Below are 25,438 nucleotides of genomic sequence, written 5' to 3'. Positions count from 1 at the left end.
TCTTGTATTAGAGAAAGCAAAATGAAGATGCTTGTCTCTGACTTTGAAGAGGCATTATCCCTCCTGCAGCTCATTCACATCTAAATGAATAAAAATTCACCTAGTGTGTCTGATTAGATGGTAAAATGCTCAGCTAAAGGGCATGTGGGATTAAATGGGAGTATCGGTAGCATTACCTGTCATGGCCTCGGCCAGAACTGCATTTTGTTTCTTTTTTATGTCTACTAGTGATAGTTACAAGGGCTCTTCATGTGCTGTGAATAACCAGCAGAACACGGGCCTCTTATTCTTTAAGTGAGATGGTAAACTTCACATGATGAGCACTGAACATTTTTATTTCTTGAGGCTTATTGTACACTGCGGAAAGCCATAACAACTCATGAATTTTATAAATCGAGTTTGTGTCAAGAGTGCTCAGTAACAGCTGATGGCTTGTTTTAATACCCTGTTTTGAGCAGATTATGTTTGTGAATCACTTGTGAACAGCCTTCTTGTCAGCATGAAACATTTATGGAAGTTTACTTACAGGCATGTTCTTTATTAAGAATAAAAGAAGCTGCTGGGTTTTTTTTTTCTCCTGACTACATGTACAGTGGACCCGAAGTAATTTCCCCCATAGGACTGTATGTAAATACAGTGAATCTGTTCCAGACAGTACGAACTGTATGTAAATATATATTTTTTTAAAGATTTATAACCACAAAAATAGTTAATTATACCATAGAATGCACAGCGTAATAGTAAACTAAATGTAAAACCTTGAACAACAGAGAAAACTAACCTTGCAGCCTCTTTAAAAACAAGCCTGGTGCATTCTTTAACTGCCTTCTCGCGCGCGCTCTCTCTGTCTCGCTGCACAGGGAGAGACTGAACACATGCAGAAATCATCGGCGCGTACGAACCAGAAGGCGAACTGGCTTGTTCGTCATCCGAGTGTGTGGTCGTGAACAGATGCAAAAGTTTGGCGCACTCTTTGGTTGTGACCCGTTTGTACGTGTTCAGAGACGTTTGTGACCCGAGGTTCCATTGTATTTCCATTCTTTAACAAATTAAAGTTGTGTTACTCTGCTAAATAATTTCTGCTCTTGCCTAGCGCTCATCAGACCAACACATTTGTGGTGTTTTCTTCATCCCCGACTGTAGTGGCCCACATCAGAAGACTCTTAATTTGCTTAATGTACCTTTTTAGCGGCAGGGCCAGTGTTTGGTGCAAATTGGCCACACGATAATGGAACTTTCAGAAGGCTCTTTATTGGAACAAATAAACTAATGGCTGCCCAGCACCCAGGCGTGTTTGGTCAGTGCCCTGGGCAAAAGGGAGATGGCAGAGGTTCTGGCAGAGGGCTGTCTGTGATTCTTCCAGCAATGGATTGCTGTGGTGAGGCTAGAACTGAAATGTGTCTTTGTGGCACAAGTTATAGCTCAAAATGGGGCTGCATAAAAGGTCCCATGAGCGCTTGTTATTCTTGGAGGGTCTGCCATCCCGGTAGATGTTTTATTAGGTGTCTTCTCTGAATGAGTTTCTTTAGAAATGGATTACATTAGGTGTGTAATTTGGCCAAATATGCTGCTATAAATGGTACTCTGTGGTTGATTGTTAAAGTCATAGCTTCATCAAATGCCCATGTCTTGATGCATCATTTTTATTTATTTCCTTATTTTACATGATAAGCTGACAAATGAAAAATTCACATTCAACACAAAATAGCCATAAAGCCCTATTAGTACCGCAGCAACAGACATGATGGATACCTAACAACAGGACCCCACTTATGCAGCACCATTCCAGATTTGAATGGTTGTTATCTCAGCAACAACTCAACTTCACTTCTGGCAAAACACATGAACGTTTTTTTCCCTGCAAACATCAACCAAAAGATGTTGCAGGATCATGAAGATGAAGGCTTGTGGCCTTGCTCTGAAGGTAACTCATGGCTGGCCCTCATGGACAGATTTGGATTTTGCTTGTTGATGCTGTGTATGTGTGTTTGGGCCAGAGATCAACACCTGGTCTCCTAAGCTCAACTCGGCTTCGACTTTACTTGCTGTATGTGACTTATCACGAGTGTTAATTGTTACAAAAAAGACTCCGAAAACTCGACACGCCCGGCACCTACATGTGCCATTTGTGAATAAATAAATTAAATCGCATGTCTTTATAAAGGTCCCGGCCTTTGAAGAGACGCACTTATGACAATGAGAACACTGGAACATGTTAATGTGCTTTAATCTGATCTTGTTTTAAAAGTAAATCAGGTACTTTGCAATGTTTTTATTTCAAATTAAAATGGTGAGAATCGACAGTAGGACCACAGAGGATTTCATGGCAATAAGTAGAAAATGTTATGTTACAGTTCTGTGCAATACCATAAATGTTTTGGAATATGTTAAGTGTTGCAATTCACTTCTACAGCATATTGTAGTCTGAATGATGGTTACTGTTTTATCAACAATATACTTGCTCTCTTTTTAGTGATATTCGTGTACAAAATATGCTTGAATGGAAGAAACAATTCACAGTTTTCTTTATTATGTGGCCATTGTTATTTGTTTTTTTATGGTTTTGCTGTCATTATGGCAATAATCTTCTTTTTGGGTCCCAGTATGGTACTGATTTTCTTATTTGGGTCCTCAGATTAAAAAGCTCTATAAAATAAAAACAATTCGGGGTTTATGGCATTGCGATATTACATATATGCTGGAGGTCTATAACTTATAAACTAAAAGGTTAGGGACCACTGGTCTGTGGTTATACACTTCATTCAAGGGGCCTTTCTGTTGACACCAAAATAAAATAATCGCTGCTCAGCTTTTTTTCCAGATGATCATCAATCACATGGCCAGCGTTCAGTTTGTTTGAGCACTGAGCTGCATGGCATACCAAGGGTTCTCGTGTTTCTCTCTTCCAGTAAACTAATGTTTCAATGTAAATATGGCAAATGACAGAAACCCTTGTGCCCTTCACATTTCCACCCATTCTGGACTGCACTCAGTGGCGTATATTCCCTCGATGTGGTACAGTTCAGCTGTGTTGTCAATGACATGAAAGGAAAGAATTTTGTGTTGAATGAACCGTTGACGACTTTATGATGATGTTGTGGTGAATGGTGGCAAGTCTAACTGAATAAATAGCTGGAGACTTGAGACACTGGGCGCACATCTTTACACCTTTACTAAGTTAAGTGTTAGGATTTGTGAGGTCGCTTTGTGAACATCAAATGACGTTTTTTTTATTTTTTTTTAAGGGAGTAGGGAGATGATTATTATTCTGATCAGGAAGCTCAACAGCAAATTTTATTTTTAGATATTAGCACAGTTTAAAATAAAAACACGAGGTCTTAGCCCCCAAAACGTGGGCACTTGTGAGCCTAACACCATAAATTCAGGTTTCCCAATGCAGGTGTCTTCATGTGCCTACTGACTGCCATGATGGCTGCTATCAATGTGAAACTTTATTGACCACCAACATCATCCTGGTCTTCCAGAATCTGCTTTTCCCGACAACTGGAACTCTCTAGAGAAAATATACTCATTGATTTGTTTTTTTCCTTTTTGTATTAAAAAGTCTCTTGACCCAGCAGCCTGACCCTGGTCAATGGTGTCACTAACTACAAAAAGTACAACAGTGAGAGCACTTGGGAGGCAGCTGTCCAGTGGTGAGTGCAGAGTTGGAAATAACCAACATGGAGATCCCATATATGTTCTAATCTCGCATAGTGCAGTCGTGTTTTTAGAGGACAGACTTCATTCCGCGAACACTGGATGGGGCGACGGGGCACAAACAATCCCGTGCTCATTCACAGTGGGTAATATTAAGTGTCTCACTGGTCCTTGAGACATCAGCTAAACATCTGGAGATTCTTCTTCCTGTTTGTTTCCCCCTTTTTCATCTGTAAGTCACCCTGAGGAATTCCTGGTGAGAGAAGTCATGAAGTTCATAGACGGTGAATGATGCTAGCTGACAGGTTATACTTCCATTTAGAGGTAGCGTGATATCCATGATAAAGCAGTGGTACAATACTAAATTTTCTTTTTTATGGACATTTTAGTAACTTAAAAGATGTGTGGGGGCAGCACACCTTCTGCTGGTAGAAATTTAAGAATGCCCACTTTGGAAGAGAAACCCACAACTTCATCCATTTCTTCAACCTGCTTATCTACCTTTTAATAAGCCGAGACTTCAGATGGCAGTGGGCACAAGGTGGGAATCCCCAGCGCCTGAAACGCCTTTAAAGATGGTTAACAAGCTCATACTCAAATGCAGGCTAAGAGGAGACAGAATAAACATGTAATGCCAGCAATGTTCACCCCGGTGAGGTTCAGCTGACTGGGCCCTCATGGAGGCCCAAAGATTACAGCTAGCCAATAATTTCTTACCACTTTTACAAAGGGAGAAATGGCCGAGGTGGACTCCAAGCAGAGTGAAGCTGCTGATTTTATAACTTGTTGCCCATTTGTCACTGACATTTTTTGAGCCGAGCTCATTCCTTTGAGCCCAGACAAGGAACCAAGCCACTAGAACTTGAACATGGCTGTCAGGCCTGTCATGTCATGGATCAATGCCCTAGGCTTTGGCAGTTGTCACTTTCACACCTTAAAGTAAAAGCAACACAATGGGGGTCTTGTGGAGTCGAGTCCTATTGTCTTCAGAAACCAAAAACAAAACCGAGCGGAGCAAACTGAAAATGAAATAATGGGGCCAGAGACCAGGCAGGAAAGCAGGCCAACTGTGTTGTCTGTAAGTGCTTATGGCGCACAAGGCCTGCCTGCATTGGACACCCCGCAGATTAAAACTGTTTTGTGTAAACACGCATTACCCCAGTTATGAATAGTAGCTAAAGTTAACACTTAAATGTTTTTTATCTTTTTAGTAAATTGTCTCAATTGTATGAGGTTGCTTTTTATTTGAAGACTCATCATGTGACGTGTATCTCAGCTCACTGTACTCTACATGTAACAAATCAGATATTACAGATTGGATACGTAGGTGGGAAGGTGTTGTTGTTTTCTGTACCCCTCTCTTGTGTTCGGTGACTAATTACATTTCTGAACATGGTGGTGCAGGCTGGCGACCTGCTGCGTGTTGGTCAGACCTGAAAGTAAGAATGTCTGTCAGTGTACTCTGTAGAGCAGCAATTTCCAACATTCAATTCAATACTTTTAACAAGAAATGTGCATTACTGCCATCTACTGGACATGATATAGTGCTTTAAAATCATGAAGACTGACGGCACACATAACAACAAGGTGATGACTTGATGCTCTCAAGTTCATTTGTCTCGGCAGCATTGGGCACAAGGCAGCAGCGCCAGTCTTAGACGGGATGCCACCCCTTTGCAGGGTTCGCTCACATGTATACTTGGGGCCCATTCTCAATCACTGGGACTGAGTCCACACTCACACAGTTCAGTTTGAAAATGTGGCTTTCATTGTGAAAGCTTTTCATTCACATCTAAGTTTCCAGATTTCTAATGTTTTCTAATAGTTTAGCATCAACAGTATAAACATGTATTGGGCATGCACAGGTTATGGGACAAGTGTGCAGTTTTACATTTTTTTATTTTTAAGAAGCATCCCAAAGTAGATTGAAATGATGAAAGATTGAGGAAAAAATAAAACGTACTTCATTGAGTGGACAGACATTTGTAAAGTCAGGAAAACATTGACTGTGAGCCCTGCCAAAATAAATACAGCTGATGTTGAGAAACTAGGGGCTTAGTCAATGCCACAGTAAAGATGAGACCACTAAGAAGTGGTCTGAACACATCACAATCATGTCCACATTTCTGAAAAGTGTTTTGGAGAGCATTTTTTGTGAAATGATACGTTTTCAGTGATTCAAAACCACAGTAGTGTAGATCAAAGGCCGTCCACTCTCTGCTACGCAAGGCATTTTTGTAAAATAACATTTTTTGTGATTGAAAACACAGTTTCAATGTGGACAGAGGGCTAAACTAAATAAAAAAAGAAGTATTTTCAGAATTATACATGATAGTGTGGACAACGTCCGAGACTCTCATCTTTGACATATTGGATTATTAATGTGGTATGTGAAAATGTAGCCATCAATCAGTGTAGGCCTGTTGATTATTCCTTGGTCTTTGAGGAATAAAAAGATCAGTCTGCTCATCACAAGTCTGTCTTATTACATAATAAAAAGCTACTGTGTGACCACGCCCTCCAGGCAGTCTGATTGGTCAGTGTCACTTGGGTAGCTTAGTCAAGTGCACAAGGATACCGAGGAAAGCTGAGAGTCGCTTCAAAGACAAAAAGTTTTAGCAAGAAAAAATGTTTTCTTCACAGTGCATAATAGCAGCCCGTCTACCATTGAAGGTGGTCAAAAAGTGGACAGGAGGTGAGCAACATGCCTCAAAATCACAGAAGCAGGCTTTATGGAACCTTTCTCAACAGAGGGGAGCGGCAGTCAAGAGCACTTCAGATACAAAAGTATACTGAAGAAAGGCGCAGGACGTAAGCTGATGGTACATGTAAGGCAAAACAGATCAAGTATTTTTACATGTATTTTATTACTGGCCTTCAACAGGTAACATCGCTACTTAGTCTATAACAAGCTGGCTGAGCTACCCGCTTAAGACGGGTTGATATCTGGGTTGGAATGTATTTCGTGATTCATGTAGTAATAAAATGCTCTGCACTTGTCATTCTAACAGATGACATAACAAACATTTGTAGTAAAATGTATGTGATGCACCATCTGTTGGAATCATGGAGACATAGCAACAAGATGGACTCAGATACTTGTCTTTTTATTGAAGTGGAAACAATGCCTGCTGCCTTAGAAAGCCAAGCACCATTATTAAATACCTTCTGGCCGTCCTGCACAGTCGCTTTTCTTGTTCCTCCTATAAATACAATGTTGCATACTATGCATACTTTTTCTGTATTTTTGTTTTTTTTATTTTTGTGACATGTTCTGAAGAGGTGTACAAGTAAGAATTTCATTGACTTTGTATTGTACAAGGGAAGTGCTGTCTTCCATTTTGCCGCTGGCTTATCCTGTTGTGCCTAAGACAGTAGTGACTGGGGGGCCAGTTTCTCACAGGGGTCCAGTTTAAACGTTTCAGTAGCCAACAATTCTCACTCCATAGCCCTTAGCGTTGTCTTGTTTATTGCTGTGGCCCCAGCCCCTCTGCCAGGGGCTCCCATCTGAAGACCCACCTTGTATGTTGTATTTTTGATCTCCATCTCTTCTTTGACAGCTTTCACGTTAGCACACACACTGACTATTTTTTCTCTTTTTGTCCCCACAGAAGCTGATGCTGGTACATGTAAACAGCAATCAGTGCCTCGATAAAGCAACAGAAGAGGACAGCCAAGTGCCGAGTGTCAGAGACTGCAATGGGAGTCGTTCCCAGCAGTGGCTCCTGCGTAATGTCACTTTGCCGGAGATTTTCTGAGAGTCCTGAGCCATCTGCTAAAAAGCAAGGAACAAGAAAGTCAGAGTTTAGCTGGCATGGCCCAGCCTGGCATATCTTGAAGCAGTGCACCTCTGACACGTAGAGAAGTGATCTCATTCACGAGATCGAGACTTTGAAGACAACTTGAGTATCACATACTTGCTGCCTTTGGGCAGGCGCAAGGCTTTGTTGTCCTAGTGCATCTGCGCTCGTTCTGTTTACGCGACTTCTTCCGAATTATTTGACTGGTTTTTTTTTTTGCTTTTTTAAATTCTTTTAAACAAAACAGTCAAGTGGATTAATGTGACAAGCATTTCATATCAGAGGATCGTTTTCCAGCCAGCTCAGTAAAGAGGAGGCATAATCGATGGAGCCGATTCTTCAGAGAGCACAGCATATCAGAGGCTGTTCGTGAGAACATCCATCTCCATGAGAGGAAATGCCAGGCCATCCTTCACAAGGCATTTTGCAGGATATCACTCAGATGTTGCGCTTACCTTCTGTTAAGGCGGACAGCCACACAGAGAAACATGCACTGGATGCACTCCTGACAAAAAACAAAACACAAAAAAACACCACAATGGGGTCAGGTGACTTGTTTGAAAGTGCGCCTTGTCCTAGTAAATATTGATTTGGCTTCTCCCCCTCTATAGGTGTGACACACGGTGAAATTGGACTTTTTCTTTGTATGAATATTTTTGCAGTAGACGGGACTTCAGGAAGTGCTGCCTTTAGGTTTCCATTTTTAGTCTTTTCTGAATCTCCCAATGCTTGTGACACACAAGTCACCGGTGGTTATGGCACACGCCAGTTAACCCGTAGATGCTGCTGCAGGTCCTGGTAGGCGTTACTGCTGTAAAAGCAAAACCCTACTGCAGGAGCCCCGTTGTGAGGTGGTGTCACTCCTAACGTGTTTAGTAAAAGCAGCACAGTGAGAGGGAAAGTGAAACTTCATGGCCAGCATCAACTCAATAACCAGAACGTGTTGTGTGAGCCACAGCCATAGAGAGGGGCCTGTCCAGCTGCAAACATCGGAGGGACGCCTCACCAAAAAAGCAAAACGCCCACCGAGCAGTGGGTGGTGTCTGCCATTAAATTATCTTCAAATATTCAACTGCGTAGGGAGCTTTTTTTGTTTTTCTTCTGAAAACGGTACTGTAGAGCTATGAGACATGCTGCGTTATATTCCATGTGTACTGAATAAATCAAGGCATAGGTGACAGTTATACAAGAAATACTTCACAGATTTGGAAAATAAGCCTAATAACCGCACATCTTTCTGATATTAGCTTAACAAACACACTGGTTTACTGAATTGATTTGCTTTATATTTCTTCTTCCAAGTGAAATTACAGTAATGGGTAAAAAGTCAAGAAATGGAGATTAAAAGTAATCATTTCAGATTTTTGTTAATATATTTTATTAGATTGGGTTGACTGCATAACATGCTTCACATTTATTAATTTCTTTAAATATTTTAGGATTTCATTAAAAGATCTCAAATGGTCACTTGCCACCATATCTCTGATTGGTCATATAGCGCCTCACCACAGACTCCTCAATCCAGGCAGTGTGGATCACATCCTGCCTTTTCAGAGATTCGGGGTGGTCTGCACATCCTTTTGTATGAAATGACCAGGAATGTAAATTAGAGCAGGATGCTGTTCTTTCCTCCCCCTTTTTTTTTTTTTTTTTTTAAATAAAATCTAGTTGAAAATGTCTCTGGCTGGTCACACGGTCTTATTTCTAACATTGATGATTTTTTCCTAGTATTTGAATATCAGGTCCTTTGTATCTTTTTGTCTGTTTTTAGCGATTTTGTCTCCACAGCTCAAGGTAGCCTGTGTGTTAAGGGTGGTCCACGAAGTGTGGGCACACTGGATTGTTATTGGCTGCTCAGTGTCTCCGATCTGCTTGTTCTCAGTAAATGGCCATTGGATGATTTCTTTGGTCAAAAGTTGTCCATTTCTGAGGATGTGCACATATTTACAAATGTAAGCCAGTTGCTGATCTCAGGTCTCCCACCATTCTGATTGTGTGATGTTGGCCGGTGCTTCATGGGAAAATCATCTGGTGCCCTACAGCTACAATATGGAGTGTATGGTGAGTGCCAAACTGTTATCCATTCAAATGAAAACGTGACAGCATCTCTTTATTGTGCAGGAGCTGCAGATAACATCTGTAATGTTTAATTTTGTTATGAATTATTGCAATGTTACAAAAATTATCCACCACTCTTTTTACGCTCCTTTTGCTACCGTTGTTCTCTGAGGGTCACATTGGGTGATTTGAGTAACACGATGGTTTATAAACCGGTGGTAGGAGGCAACAAGTAAGACAGCAACAGTCAAACATGGCCATGTGTGCATCGGTGACATACAAATGAGACTTTGTATTTTCATTGTGCCCACCATAGGGGTTCAAGTGGTCTTGCTTTCCAAGTCACCTGCCAAACCTTCAAAAGCTGTTCATAGAGAGGTCTCGCTGCCTTACTTAGTCCCCTTTTGTTTCAGCCAAAGATGTTCAGAGGACACCCTTGACTTGATCCTCCTGTTTGGATATGATGGTCCTAAAATGGGGCACAGGATCGTGGCTCTTTGGTCAGGCTGCCTCTTCATATAAGCTGTGCTCCAGTTCTTTCTGCCTGGCTGCTTTGTGTCAGTTCAGTAAGACAAAGAGAGACCAGAATGTTCAGATGAGCCGATTTCCTTGAGGTGCAGTAAAACTAAACGCACGTGAAATCAGATGGCTGTGCAAATATGTAACAACACCGAGCAGAACAGCGTTCATTACTTAAGTCTACGTGCAGTACCATCAGCTAATAGACATGAATTCAACTGAGTGCAACTGCAGTCCCCACCCCATGCCAGTGTGTTAAGTCACAAATGTGCCCTTTATAGCTGTTAATGACATTTTTTATTTATCTACACAATTTATTCAGTCTGCTATATTAATGGGGGCAAATCACCAGAATGTTTCATGGACTCAAATCAGATTACCACTCCTGCTATCATTCTGTTTTATTTCCTGCATTTTTTCAATTTAAATTTCCCTCTGTAAAGTTGTAGTGTCAGTTTGGCTGTTGCCTTAATTGTAGAGCATTTGCAAAAAGATTTTCTAATATCTGTCTTATATCATCTGTTAGAATGAAAAGTGCAATGCAGTTTGACTTCATGAGTTTACAAAATACACTTCAGTAGGCAGCCTGTCACAAACTTTAGTGCTGAACGTGCTGATATTCTATAAACTGTGCTTTTTATATAGTGCCTTTCTGTTTCATGCCCAAAGGTCTTTGTGAGAGCAGCCTGACTGATGTGAAACAGACACGCCACCGAGGCCAGACCCGCTAGTCCCACACTTCCAGGAATGCTGCACACACACACATTGCTGCCTCTGCCAGCTTCCCTCCTGCCTGCTCCCCAGCTGAAATAAGTGGCAGCAGTCTCTGCTGTTCAGAATGTCAAACTGCAAGGATGGCCAATACCACAGGCAGTTGGGGGGCTGTCGCTGTGCATTTCGATAGTGATTCCCGATGATTTTCGTCTATGGTAGGCCCATGTTATGACAGGACATCCCTCCACAGTAAAAACAATAGAAAGTAACCAGCTGATGTCCATGGCCAGATGCCTGTGGTCACATGACACTCCCAACAGGAACCACCGATGGAATCTCCTCTTTCTGTTCTGTCTGCATTACGACCACCAGTAGCTTTGGACACTGGATGTTCTTGCATTAGCTTGGGCTACCCTCCTTTGTCTTAAATGTAGACTGGTGAATGTTAACACTCAGGATGCACAGGGAGAGTGGGTAACAAAGTGCAAGTGTGCAGTCAAGTCAGTGGTCCAGTAGCACCCATTGTTTGCTTTGGAAGGAGCAATAGTCAGGGCTACTACCAGTGTGCACTTTATCGGAGGGCCCATGTTTAGCATTAAATGTTCCACTAGACAAGATCTCTCTGCTCCATAGCGTTGACAGAACAAGTCCTGGCCGAGTACTCACAAGTCATCTGAGCCTGCTGTTCACCTGCTTGGCTGCATTTACGCTAACTGGTGCCCCATCAGTGCAAGGACCCATCTTCAGGGAATAACAGCAAGAACTGCCATCACCTCTGCACTTCCCCACTAGCAAGGGTTCTACAAGACAAAGGGGAGGGAGAAGAAGTGGATGGCTTATTGGGCATTGATACTGAGTCACCAAGGGGATGCTGTGTTTAAGAAAAAGCTGTTCACAAAAGATATGGCTGCTGTCAGCCTGAGCAACTGCAGAGCACTGTTGAAAGCGTGCTGAAAATATACTATGAAAGGCTTTGTAAAGAAAATCTAAATTAGCCAACAATAGGCACTGTGACCCTGGAGAAATGGCCTCAAGAAGGCTGACATCTGCACACCAGAGAACTCTCAGTCATCACAGAGAAGGTGCCCCACAGCTGGCAGCAGGGTCAGAAGTGCTGACTTCATCTTGGTGGAGAGCTGTGGCAGTCACTTATTGTATGGGTGGGAGGTCAAGCACTCTTACCTCTCTGCTTGTGTTGGCCACGTGGCCTGCCATGGATGGAGGTGTCTGCACGTTGCCTGGGCTCATCAGCATAGCACTGTAGATGTTGGAAGCCACCACCAGGATGCAAAGCAGGATGGGCCCAATAATGGCTCCTTCAAAGCCCAGGTAATAGGCACCACCAGCAACAGCCAAACCTGTCAGGTAGGGGTGGCCACCTCTAAACATGAGAAGAAAGATACTTTGTAAGTAACTGAGCAGCTTTGTAGTTTAGAGACCTTTACCATAACTACAGCTCATCATTGGCCTGCTCTTCTTCAAGGTCACTCAAGCTGAGAGCCCAGCCACCCTGGATGACACCCGGGTTTGTTTAATGGTTTTTTTTTGTGCCAGCTTTTAATAAACCTTCAAAAATTTGGACAGAGCAATCCAAAGGGTCTCACAAAAATCTTCATTTGGCAAACAGCAGGACCAGCAGGGAGCAGCAGCACCTTATCGTGCTGGACAGAAGTTTGATTCATGGTTGGGGTCCCCCTGGGCAGTGTTCACATTCTCCTCCCATTCTATTGGCTCCTCTAAATTGTTGTGCCATTGACATGTTGGCTGGCAACATTGAGTTGGATAGACGGGTCAATAAAAAAAAAAAATGGAGCTCAGCATTTTACTGTTGGAATTCTGGTAATTTTTTCCAGTTACCTTTTAGTCTAAATGGTGTCCATTTGTGAATCTTTTGCACACTACAAGGGTTTTTCTATTGTTACATTTAGGGTTTGGTTTTCATTATGTTGATTTACTTTACCATTCTATGTTCTAAAGTCATGTGACCATGATCTCCACTGTCAGGGATGTCATCATATCTTCTGGCATAAATAGAGCAGCAATCGCACAATCCATTATCCCCTGGAGAATAAGTCTCTGTCTTTGAAAACTAAATTCTACAGTAAGTTAGCTTTAAAATGGTTATCACAGGTGACATTTCAGGATTCTGACTTTCTTTATGACATACCCACTCCATTTTTTTCTCCTTGCAATTTTCATCACTGGTTTCAGCTCTGCTTCCATAAACTTTTCTTCTGCTTTGGCCTGGCAAGTCATCTCCTGGGACCTTTTGTATTACGCTCAGATATATGAGTATGCAAGTCAGGATTTATAAAACACGAACGTGGTGTGAAAAGTGGCCTAACATTATGGCACATTTCAACCATCCACAAGTCCTAGGCAGACATTTTTAGCCTTGGCATGTTAGTCTTCAGGTGGTAGGACATTAAAGTGAACAGAAAATAAATCTCATTGCATTGTGCATTTCAGTGATGCGTCAGTCACATGCCGATGTTCTCTTAGTGCAGCCATCACCAGTGTTGATAATAACGTCTAGTGTGTACTTTGCCTACAAAATGTGTGTGCTGTGTGATATACATACAGTGGAACCTCAGGTCACGACCGTAATTCGTTCCAAAACTCTGGTCGTAACCTGAAGTAATTTCTCCCATAGGATTGTATGTAAATACAGTAATCTCTCGCTATATCGCGGTTCGACTTTCGCGGCTTCACTGTATCGCGGATTTTATATGTAAGCATAACTAAATATATAACGCAGATTTTTCGCTGCTTCGCGGGTTCTGCGGACAATGCGTCTTTTTACTTCTGGTACATGCTTCCTTAGTTGGTTTGCCCAGCTGATTTCATATAAGGGACACTATTGGCGGATGGCTGAGAAGCTAACCAATCAGAGCACACAGTTAAGTTCCTGTGTGCTGAATGCGGCGTTAACCAGGAAGTCTTGTCTCGCTCATTCAGCATCAACGTGTTTCGCTGTGTAAAGAGTTAACTTTTGTGCTCTTTTGTGTTTATCTTTGTGCATAGTCAAGCAATTCATTATGGCTCCAAAACGATCTTCTCCTGCTACTGCTTCAGGGGCTGTGCCCAAGTGCCAAAGGAGGATGCTAACGATTGCCGAAAAGGTAAAAGTTTTGGATATGTTGAAGGAAGGGAAAAGCTACACCGCTGTAGGACGCCACTATGGCATTAATGAGGCTACGATTCTTTTTATTTAAAAAGTAGGAAAGGAATATAAGATCTACAGCCGCAGTGTCCTTTTAACCAGGGTGCAAAACGAGTTGTAAGTGGATGTAATAAAGCAGTAGTCTGGATGGAATCTGCTTTAGGGATTTGGATTGAAGACTCCTGGAATAACAACAACGGTGGTGCTACACAGTTGCGTGAAGAGGCTCCTTTAGAAGAGCTGTAACGCTCTCCTTTGTTGTGCAGTAAAATTAAACTCATCATTATCTGACAAGTCATCGTGTCATTGTTAGTGAGTAACCATAATTAATTTTCTACTTACAGTACTTAGTACATGTACGTACGTTTAGTGTCACTGTACACACATTTACTGTATACAATTTCTCTTGCATTGTACATATTTATTGCTGGTGGCCTGTCTGTCATAACGGCTGTAACATATGTGATATCGGAGACACACTCGATATCTTTAAAATAATATTTAGGTTTTACTGTATATAAACAGTGTGTTTACATACATAATTTCAACGAATCTTACCTAATATCTAAGAGAATACAAAGGGATTATGCTGTATAACTGTGCAGGGAATATTTATAAACAGTGTGGGAGAGTTTATATAAGGGCTTAAAATGTATAAAAATAACCATACAAACATATGGTTTCTACTTCGCGGATTTTCACCTATCGCGGGGGGGAATGGAACGCAACCCCCACGATCGAGGAGGGATTACTGTACAATTAATCTTTTCCAGACCGTACAAACTGTATGTAAATATATTTTCTTTAAAGATTTTTAAGCAGAAAAATAGTTAATTATACCATAGAATGCACGGCGTAATAGTAAACTAAAGGTAAAAACATTGAATAACACTGAGACAAACACCCAGGCTCCCTGTCTCTCTCTCTCTCTCTCTCTTTCCCCTGCACCGGCTTTCTCCTCCTGCTTCCTGCCTTCTCCTGCAACCTCCCATTCTTTCCTGTTCTCTTCTTTTTCCCTTTCACCGACTCGCGCTTCTATTCATGAAGAGGATGTGGTAGTTGTGGCAATCAGCAGCTCCTGAGAACAATTACAGATGTGGACCACTTCCTACCTGTGCACTTAGGTGAGAAACACACACATCACAAACTCCTAAGGAACCGCTTTGGCCACGCACCACAACGACCCCTTGCTAAGCCACGAGTGCGGTGATTATTTATTAAAACTGGCCTTTTTGACGGAAGCTGTGGACCCGCTATACCACAGGAGGAAGCTGGGTTGAGAGGAGGTTACAGTTTTGAGGGAGAGTCCCTCTGCGTGTTGCAGCAAGAACAATGTACAGTACAGGGAGAGACTGAACACGTACGGAAATAATCGGCGAGTACGAACGGGGTGGGAAACTGGCTTGTTCGTCACCCAAGTGTGTGGTCGTGAACAGATGCAAACATTTGGCAAACTTTTTGGTCGTAACGCGATTTGTACGTGTTCAGAGACGTTCGTGACTCGAGGTTCCATTGTAACTGGCAGTAGCATCATTAGCTCTTTTGGAAGAGATCGTCATTGACAGGCTACAGGAGGGACAAGTTTATTAGGAATCACAATGAAATTCTGGCTCATGATGATGAATGGCTTATAAGCCGATTTATACTTCCTAGATCCAGTGTCTTGGAGTTGTGTGTTGAACTGGATCCTACATTACACAGAAATCACGTGATCCATGTTTGGTTACAGGTTTTAACATCTGTGGGGTATTTGGCAACATGTGAACTTGCTGAGCAGTCAGGAGTCATCCCAGAATCATGTCATGCCATCTGCATTGGGATGATATAATTAAGATTCTGCCCCGATATTTTCAATTTTCTTATGGTCAAGGTGAGGAAGCCAAGATCAAAAGGCAATTTGCAGCAATTGCTGATTTTTTCCTAACGTAAGCAACCAAACTGACTCTACATTTTGTGATAAAAGCACCATCAGATAATGAAGTTGCTTTTGTAAACAGAAAACACTTTCAATCAATTAATATATTTTAATAAAAAGGATAAGTGTCTGTTTGTGTGCCTGTCTGGTTGCTATGTCTCTGTCACTTCAAAAGATAGCACATCACAAACATTTTATTGATAAAATGCATTTGTCAGTTTACCAGATGTTGCATCACCAACATTAACTCTGCTTTTACGAATCCCATTCCAAATAGCATATGAGAGACATGTGCACTGTAAACATTAACGCTGAGGTCTAAGCTAATTACTTTGATTTCAACCTGCCTTAGACTGTTAGCACAGCTAGTATGCGACTAATAAGTGATGTTCACATGTGTTTGAGTTATGTTGTTGGGAGGCAGCCTGGCTCCACCCACAATTACTTTTATCAAATCACAGTGTGGGAAGCAGAATTGAGGGTCTTACTCTTTGTGACGGTTGGCTTCTTATAACTAATCCTAAGTGAGAGGATTATAAGTAAGTTTAGTACTTTACAGATTGATTGTGTAATCTTTCTTTCAAGTGATGCTGGGTACACCACAAGAGAGGACATATAAATGAACGGCTCTCCTGCATACAGCCATTGATAAAACGGATTATCTGCTCATTAAAAGCGAGTTTGGCTGCGCCAGGTGGCCTACTGCAGCATAGCCCCACAGAAGTTTCATGCATTGTGATGACATGGTTGAATGTTGCACATAGAAATGTAAAGAGACTTGCACATATTGCAATATTTACATTTACTTGAAAAAAAAAAATAGATTTTTTTTTTCTATTACCTTGCAGGTCTGTGCATAAAGCCTGCGTCAATTCATGCTGTGCACTGGCAGTGGTCTGGGCACTACAGGATGGCACATTGCACTTGCTCTCTCCACTCAGCTGCTGTCACTCGTTTTTTTTCCCTTTTACTTGTGACTGCCCCAGACAGACCACCAAAAACGGTGTCTCTGTGGTTCTCTACTTCAGTCAGTAACAATTCAAATTCACATTCACTTCAGTTGTGTTTTCTGTAGCTGTAGTATACTGCAGCAATCACTTTGTCATTTTTCTTCTTTTTATTGGCAGTTTTAACACTCTGTGGTGCATTACTGCCTGATAATGTGACTCCGGACCATCACCAGGTTTATGTACTGTAGTGGTTTGATCAGAACTATTCAAAAAAAAAAAAAAAAAGTGCACAGTTACAAATGACTTGAGATTTATATATAATGTGGCATGGCACGTGGCATACATACAGTTTTATAAATCTGATTTTATGTATGTTTGTTTTATACATGAGACCCCTAATCTTTCTCATTTTCTCACAATAATGTATTCTTAACATCAGGCCTACTAACTGTGGTTTGTGTATTTGAAGCCCTAAGGAGCTCCACTGGCACTTTTTAGAAATAACCCAAGCTGAGCTTTTTCCCTGCTATGCTGCAGCTCGAGATCGTGAGGTTTTGAAGTGGAGACGTTGGTGGGGTGACTGAAGCACTACGGGTCTCCCTCTACAATCAGTCTGCTAAGCTGCTGTCACCACAGCTCCCCCCTCCATGCTGATCAGATCATTCATCTTTAAAAACCTGCCTCACATTAAGTCACAAACAGCACGCCTGGTTTGGTGATACGGACAACAAGAACCTGACTGAAGATTTGCTCAGGACGCACATCACAGAGCCTTCCTGGTAACACACTTACCCTGATATATCCGAATAGATGGCTGTGTCCACAAAGTAGGTTGGTAAGAGGTGGCACACCAGCAGCAACATCGCCTTTACATTCTGCTCTTGTACAAACCAAAGGTCCAAAATGGCTGGCAATGCAGCCCAGTAGGTCCCCAGAAATGGAACAACGCCAAGGATGGACGCCAGTGCTGCAGAGAAAAGAAACAGATTGGCATGTCACATTTCTGGCTGTCGGCTCCAAAACAGAGACATCTTTCTTAAAACTGCTGTTGAAATCAAATGCGATATAAAATATATAAAATGTAACATTAGAGACAACAAGGAATGCTTACAGCGGAAAGGGGAGCCTGCCAGGAGGAAAACAACTTTAGGCTGGGGAGGTGAATTAGCTACGTAGATGGCATCATGTGAAGTGCAGGCTGCGCAAGTCCACTGCATCAGCTCATGTGCCTCTCCCAGCTTGTCAGCCACCTTTGCTAAAGGTTTGTGTGTCTTGTTTTAAACACAGATTACTCACATTGGGTTTTTAATCATATTCAAAAATCGTCATTGCTATTGGAGAAACAATCAGTGGCTGATCATGCAATGGCTACCATAAGGAGACTCGTTTATTTTTTGTAAAGTGAATCTTTGTTACTCCAAGAGCCATGGGATTTGGTTGGCTGTGAACACTCCAGCCTGCTACCGAGGCCACGGCTCAGGATGAGAGATGCCGCTGCACAAAGTTCTACACAAAGTCATGCTAACCTATATAGGGTGGTCCAGATCTAATTATGCAATTCTCATTACACTACAACTTAAGTTTATTACATTGAAAATCACCCGAAAAAATCCTGGACCATCGAGAAGTGTGCGAACTGACGACATGAAGAATCGTCTTTGTGTTAAACTGGAATCGTCCTCACATAAAGTCCTCCAGACGATCTGGAGCTGCATAATCAGATCTGGACCACCCTGTAGATGTGCGACACAACTAGAATGGAACATAAAGCCATAGAGAGCTACAAGGAAAAAGACAAGGATGGTTTATATATTTTAAAATGCATCTGCTGCAAGAATACATGAAAAGCAGCAGGATGACACGGAGCAGCTACATACACATATGGTGTGCTAACAGCACAAAGAAAACCCCAATGAATGAATGAATGCCCTCACAAATATTTAAATCTCATTATAGACACACCATCACATTGCACAATGAGCCTGTACACAAATGTCCCAAAACATGTGCACTTGTATCTGACAAGACTTACGTTGATCATCTCATACATAAGCAACAAAGACAGCAGCCTGTAACAATTACTCCAAACAACTCGTAGTAACACAATACGCACAACTCAGTATTCACCAAACGTCGCTTAAACAAAACGTGTAAACCCACTCAGCAAGTAACACAAACCCCCAAACCTCAGAAATGCTCTGAATTTGATCAAAATACACTTGCAGAATGTACAGCACGTCAAAAATGCAAAACAATCAGCAAAATATGTGCAGCTGCTGAATCCAAATGGTGAGCCATCCCATAAAAAGCAATACGTGTAGCAAAAGTGAAAATGCAGGGCCCACCAGGAGCTCATTTCAAACTGTGTCACGAAGGCTCCAAATGCTTTTCCGCAGACATGTATTCCTTCCAATATGGGGGAACTTCAGCCTTGCAGCAAAAGGTCCATACGAGTAGAAACCTTCACAAGTGAACATGAAAAACAGAAAAATACAAAACCCCACACTTGAAACGATGTTGACTTGTTACAAATTAAGCAAAGTAAAAGTTCACCTGCTGGAATGAACACGATATTGATTCCAAATACGGTGTGGGTCAACCACGTATACAGTCCATAAAAGCCAGCCATCTTCAGTGACGCATCAAACACCCCTCTGTAATAAGAAAGAAAAATAAGAGCAACAAATTAAAAATGGGCAAAAGAAAGCAGAAAAATTCAAAAGTCCTTTATTGAGTTATGCTGGTGTTCAGTCGATTTTAAGAAAAGGCAGATTTCTGATACAGGAATTAAAATCCGTTTCAGAACCAAAAACTTGGTCACTTCAACACGTTGAACGTGTGCTGCACGTGCCAAGAGCTCAGATGCCTGTGTGTGGGCAGAGAGAGGGACACAGGGATTGCATTGCTGAGTGCCAAGTGGGGCACATTAGACTAATTATGGCTTGGCCTACTCTCAGGCACCCTAAGCTTAATGCACTGATGCGCGCGCACGCACACACACGCACACACGCACACACACGCACACACGCACACACGCACACGCACCTGAGGACCAATACGGTGTGATGTCTGCACAGCCTACTCAATATGTCACACAGGGACCTAGCAGTATTGGCTTGATCAGACCAGGTGGGTGCCCCCCAGATGATACCCCTTACTTAGCACACCGTTTGTAAGTGGTGTACTTCTTCCCATGCTGCTCACTATTGGAGGCGTCTCTCCACAGCTGTTAACCCTGTGGGGAAAAAGTGTCAATTCATCCACCCAAGTGCCCTGCATTTAACCTGAATGTGGACAAAGATGTCCAGACAAAGTTCAAAGTAAAGCAATATTTATTAGTTTAAATAAATAATAGCAAAAATTAGCAATGGCAAAGATATAAACCCCTAGTAAAAAGGCCCCCTTGTGTCAAAGTCAAAAGAGCAGCGTGTCTGTGGGCCACTTGTTGGAATTCACAAGCCACCCTGACTCATGGATGGTGTGTGGAGTCAGTCTCGCAGACACATACGCGCTTAGGCAGTCTGTTCTTTATGCCAATACTGTATCAGGTACTTCCAGGGACTGATACAAACCAGCCGACTTTTGATTTTTTTAACTGAAGGTCATGTCACAATAGACGACTTTAACAGCGATTTTCAGTCATAAATTCATTTATGAAATCCTAGCGAGCTGGAGGCAGCCGTCAGCACGCTCCTGTGAACTCGCCATTCACATAGTCTGACATATCCAACTCCTACTCTGTGACTTCCAAGAGTGGCTCTGTGTGCTTGACAATTCGGATAGTGCAGCAACAAGAAATAAGAAACGTGGGAGCTTTGGACTTCCTAGACAGAAGAGGGGCTCATCTGCCTGCTGTCTCATATTTTACAAATTGCAGAGGAGTGCAGAAGACAAAAGGTTCAAGGTTGTGGCTGAACTCAACATACCTGCTAACCCTGTGAACAATACCAGCTTCGTCAGGTAGTATGTTATTGGCTATTGGAAGAAGGAAAATCCTCACGTATGAGCGAAAGTGGATACGCCGAGTGATCTTCAGCCATGTCAGGTGACAAGATCAGCAACTGCAACTGGCAGTATGACATACCATACATCTGGAAGTTGAGTAATGCGATGTCGGCTAAAATGCTCATTCTAACCTAAGATTATAATGCAAGTTAAACACTGAGACAAAATAAAAGTCTCTCTATTATAAAAATCTTGGGACGAGTCGAGACTTTTTTTTCTTGTGACGAGACGTGATCTTTTGAAGAGCGACACTTTCACATCGCGCGAGATGGGCAAGTCACGTCATACTTACAACCATTTTCAAACAAGACCGCGGTCATTTAACCTCTCAGTTGTTGAAATGCTTTTGGCAGACACACTTTCTGTGCTCTCAGCTCTTAAAAACACGTCAACGACTAAGCAAAGAAGAAAGAGCAGTGCGTTGAAGAGAGACCCAAAAGTGTTGGAGAGAAAAGAAAGCAAAAAAGAACAAAAATAATCGAAGTGCAAATTCTGCAAATAGGGAAAGTAATAATCAGCCCGTCCCGTGAGACACGACCCGGGGCCGTAAATAAATGACAAAGTAGAATATCGTAAAGAATTCAAAAACGTTGGCACGATGCACATGGAGAGCAGGTTAGAGATAATGGAAGTAGGAAAATTCAAAGGTCTCAAAAAAATGATAGTAAAGATCGCATTAGCGCAAACAAACAGAAAATATTACTCGGTGAAATAACGGAACAGCAAAAAGAGATTGATTTGTGTTTGAGGATGTTTGTTGGAGAAGAGAGACAAGGCAGTGAGACAAAAGGACAGCTGCTGAACAGGCTTTTAAACGTTTGAGGCGCCGCACGACATGCAGATCACACAGCATAGAGAAGGTTAAAAAAAAAAAATCCCTCTTCACAACAGCACGTAGCACTGGTGGGGGGTATTGTGGGGGCAAAGCCCCCTAGTATGTATAAAAAAAATACAAAGAAACCCAAACCAAAATGTAAAGCAGAGTCCCACAGCCATTGCTATATGTATGACATCTGCGAGTCACAGTTCAATGTCAATTCACTGAAGTTCGTCTCCACAGAAAGGGCACACCAGGCAGTCCCCCTCCACCTACTGTGCCACCGTGCATTACATTTAGGGCAGTACAGAGACATACAGCATTTCAACAATAAACACGGCGTTAAAAGGTCATTTTAAAGGTGCAGCATACCAGGCTGTGTTGTATTCATTAAAATCCCAGGGTGCAGCAGTCAGCCCACGTTTAAAGAGTACAACATAAAGCAGATGTTATGGCTGCCTAACTAACGCATGTCAATTCAATGCTATCCATCATCACAAACTTCCATGTGTGCTATTAATATAGGATTTAAGAACATCAAGGAGATTGTCCTACACTGAACACTTCCACATCAGAAAGGCCTCAGGTGCCCATGTCTTCTCATGCCATCAGAATGCCAATGTACACCCTGAACAGTTTGAAGGGATTGTACCACTTGAAAACCATTTGATATGGCAACCTCACAAAAATCTTAAATGAGGAATAATAACAGCCAGAATATCAGTGTCGCCGAGTACCCCAGAAAGGAGAAACTCTTGCTTCAAAATGGCAGCACTTTCAAACTCAGTCTTAAAATGGACAGTTCCTGATATAACTAACATTTATGGTAAAGATTTCAATTAATTGCTTCATATTACTTCATATATTTTAGGCCACATGTGGATATTCTCTGGAGTCTGAAAGCTCTGCCAATCTCTTCTCTTTGTGGACCAGAAGGCTGAAACTTGGCATGCTGGTAGAAGTATAATTAATATACTTGTGCTCATTTTAAAATAATTCCTCCATGGCATATTTATAGACTTTTCCACTTTTGATGTTTTTATTATGCAACGCTTTTCAACAAAATTCAATTTGTTTTGTCCTACGATGGACGCCACTTCTAAATTGACTGCTGAAGCGAAGGCCTTCTGAGAATCCACTGTAAAGAGCCATCAGCAGCCAGAAGTGGACGTTCATTAAGGACCTGCGTCTGACAAACGCTGAGCTCCGAGTCACAAGTGATTTCATCTGCTTTTTGTTTATTCGCGGCAGAAGCCATTATTTAGCACCCCATGTGCTCTTTTCATTGTTTTTTCTCAATTCACAGCCACTAAACAGGATTACCAGGTTAGTGGCAACAATTTCTCTCGACTTGTCTCTTGATTTATTATAATTACAAACACTGACTTCTGGAAGCAAAACGAGAGGATTGGAATAAATAAGATCCTGTCAATGTGTCACTTCAAAGTTTTGTGAAAAGAGCGAACTGTATTTGAACTTCTCTACACTGCAAACAGCTTTTACTGCACTCAGGTTTAAAGTCTACTCGCTACTTCACTGTATTACGCTAAAGGAAGGCACAGTTGCTTAGTGATGCGCTCCGACACTTTACGGGTCCACATATCACTTTTCTGGCATAATCTAAGTGGACTTTCTCCAACATCCCATCCATGTCACATGGGCACGTGTCGGAGTGAATTACTGCACAACACTAACAGCCGTCACACAACATCAAAGCCTTTTAGGGGCACACAAAATGTCATCAAATGTCCTAAAGCTTCATGTGGTGTGAAGAGCAACCACAATTGCGGGATTTCATTATGGAGCTAACAAGGGAGCACTCGACACTTATGAATTTGCTCTTAATAGTAATTAATTACGTTTATATGGTGCTTTTCTAACCTACTTAAAGTGCTTTACATAGACATTGGGGAGCCACTTCAAGCAGTACCGGTGAGGCAGCGGCAGCCATTTATGCACGAGTGCACTCACCACACCTTAGATACCAAGGGACAAGGGGGTGATTAGGGGGCCAGAATGGACAAGGCTGTGGACATCACCAGACTTTCTTGAAGGGATCTTTCATGACCACAGAGAGCCAGGACTTCTGTTTTATGGAACTCTTCTTGACAACAACGACAGTACATTCTGCTGTGCGGTTTCCGGATGCTTTCTCATTTGTATTTTATTTCCCTGAGGTACAAGTCTGTAAAACTCTGGCACTATAATCAACAGAAGACTCTTCAAGCACTATGAATCCTTCATGTGGTAGACCAGGGACACTGCATCTTCTTTCTGGCCTCCAAGCTCCTCTACCCTTATCCTAAAATGTTTGCCTCACAAGGTGTATGGCTCCTCCTGGCCACCCATTTTATCTGCGTCTCTGAAAGGACTTCTTCCTCCTCTGAGGTTAACCTCTCAGTTTGCTAGCAAACTCGGATATTCTAATTTGCTGCCAAACCAACTCCACTCCTTATAAATCACAGACACACCACAATCAGAACAAGGCCTGAAGACATTAAAACTGATCTAAAAGCTGCCTCTTTTTTTAACCACGTGTTTGCCTCGGGCTAATTCTGAGCCTGTCACAGGCAGATCATGCAGAGAGGCGTTTAATTATACTTGCACTTGGCTGCTCTAACCTTGATTAAATTCCCATCTTATTAAAAGTGCATGTCAAGCTAATGATTAGTAACTTCATTACCTTCATCGAGTCACTTATGAAAGCACACCTGCTAGTAAAGTTCATCCAAGCGATATGTCATCAGAAGAATAAAACAATCAACAAGAAACCAAAACACGGCAGACAAGATTAAGTGCTGTGGGACGAGCGGAGTCTCACCTGCTTAAACATTCTGCTGTGCAACGCAGCGCACACTCCCCTTACATACGTAAGGATATAATCCTGCCAGCTTTGGTATTTTACATGTACTTATTTAAGTGAATCTTTATTTGTACTTTAACAACGCTGTAGTCCAGCACCTGTGTGTTCAACAATGGCAGCTTTGGAAAAGAAGACGAGAGAAGCTCCTCTGGGATGTAAAATAAGTCAGTGGTTAAGTGAGAGTCACAAATTTACTTGAGCTAATGCCTTCACTTTAAGTATTTATTTAATATAGCACCATCACTTATTGGTCATTTATTTAATACTAGCCAACCCTCGGCGTACCATACGCCGCATAATCAGGCCGGTTTTTTAATGATTTTTAAGCACAGGGAGAAAATTAACATTTGAAAAATCGGTAATGTAATAAATCAGCAAGAAAAGCAACATTGTAACAATGCACGGAACGAACCAACACACAATCATCCGTGACTGAAAACTGGCGGACCGCCATCGCTCATGTGCCCACCTCCAACTCGTCACTCGAGTCGTTGTCTTCTTTGCACAGTCCAGATGCACCTGTGACTCACGTAGACTTTCCGTGTTCCTGCAGGAGCATCTAAGAAGACGCAGGTTTGTCGCGGATGCGAATTGCTGTATGTAACGTGTAAAACAGTTTGCTATGCTGCACGCAGTCGTGTGTCGTAACCGAAAAGTCGTTTTTTAAAGACTGCTTACTTCATTGTGCTTTAAACTCAGTTGTAAAGGAATGTTTTAAGGATCCCATGAGATACCCCTCGCAAACCGCTTCACACACTGCATATGGCGACTCACCTCCGTGAGAAACATGCCTCTATGAACAGTCAACGTGGCTCAGAGGTGCATGTGGCCTCTACGACAGATGAATATAAATGACGCCGGTTATTCTGTGTCATCGCGTCCAAGTTGGTGGGCGTGGCTCTGCGAGTTGTCATATCCAATGGTCTTGGAGTTGGTGGGCGTGTCTCCTTCCTGCATGCGCTATAGGTGTCTCA

The 25,438-nt window shown here is 42.1% G+C and overlaps 2 protein-coding genes across 3 annotated transcripts in view; one reads left to right on the top strand and one right to left on the bottom strand.

The window, feature by feature from the left end:
• Positions 1-7,991, top strand: part of galnt1 (UDP-N-acetyl-alpha-D-galactosamine:polypeptide N-acetylgalactosaminyltransferase 1) — a 507,921-nt gene extending 499,930 nt beyond the window's left edge. For both annotated transcript variants that reach the window (XM_039737531.1, XM_039737532.1), the window contains one exon: positions 7,272-7,991. In XM_039737531.1, the coding sequence (XP_039593465.1) occupies positions 7,272-7,418 (147 nt within the window). In that variant the 3' untranslated portion in view covers positions 7,419-7,991. The remainder of the gene's footprint in view (positions 1-7,271) is intronic.
• Positions 7,992-11,900: 3,909 nt separating this feature from the next.
• LOC120515518 (transmembrane protein 245-like) overlaps positions 11,901-25,438 on the bottom strand; it is an 87,158-nt gene continuing 73,620 nt past the window's right edge. The window contains 3 exon segments of the mRNA XM_039736578.1: positions 11,901-12,132; positions 17,572-17,746; positions 19,333-19,433. Coding sequence (XP_039592512.1) covers positions 11,901-12,132; positions 17,572-17,746; positions 19,333-19,433 — 508 coding nt within the window.

The sequence above is a fragment of the Polypterus senegalus genome, chromosome 15 (genome assembly GCF_016835505.1).
Source record: "Polypterus senegalus isolate Bchr_013 chromosome 15, ASM1683550v1, whole genome shotgun sequence".
Lineage (NCBI taxonomy): Eukaryota > Metazoa > Chordata > Cladistia > Polypteriformes > Polypteridae > Polypterus > Polypterus senegalus.
Note: the sequence above shows the minus strand (reverse complement) of the source record. Positions and strands in the feature narration are given on the sequence as shown.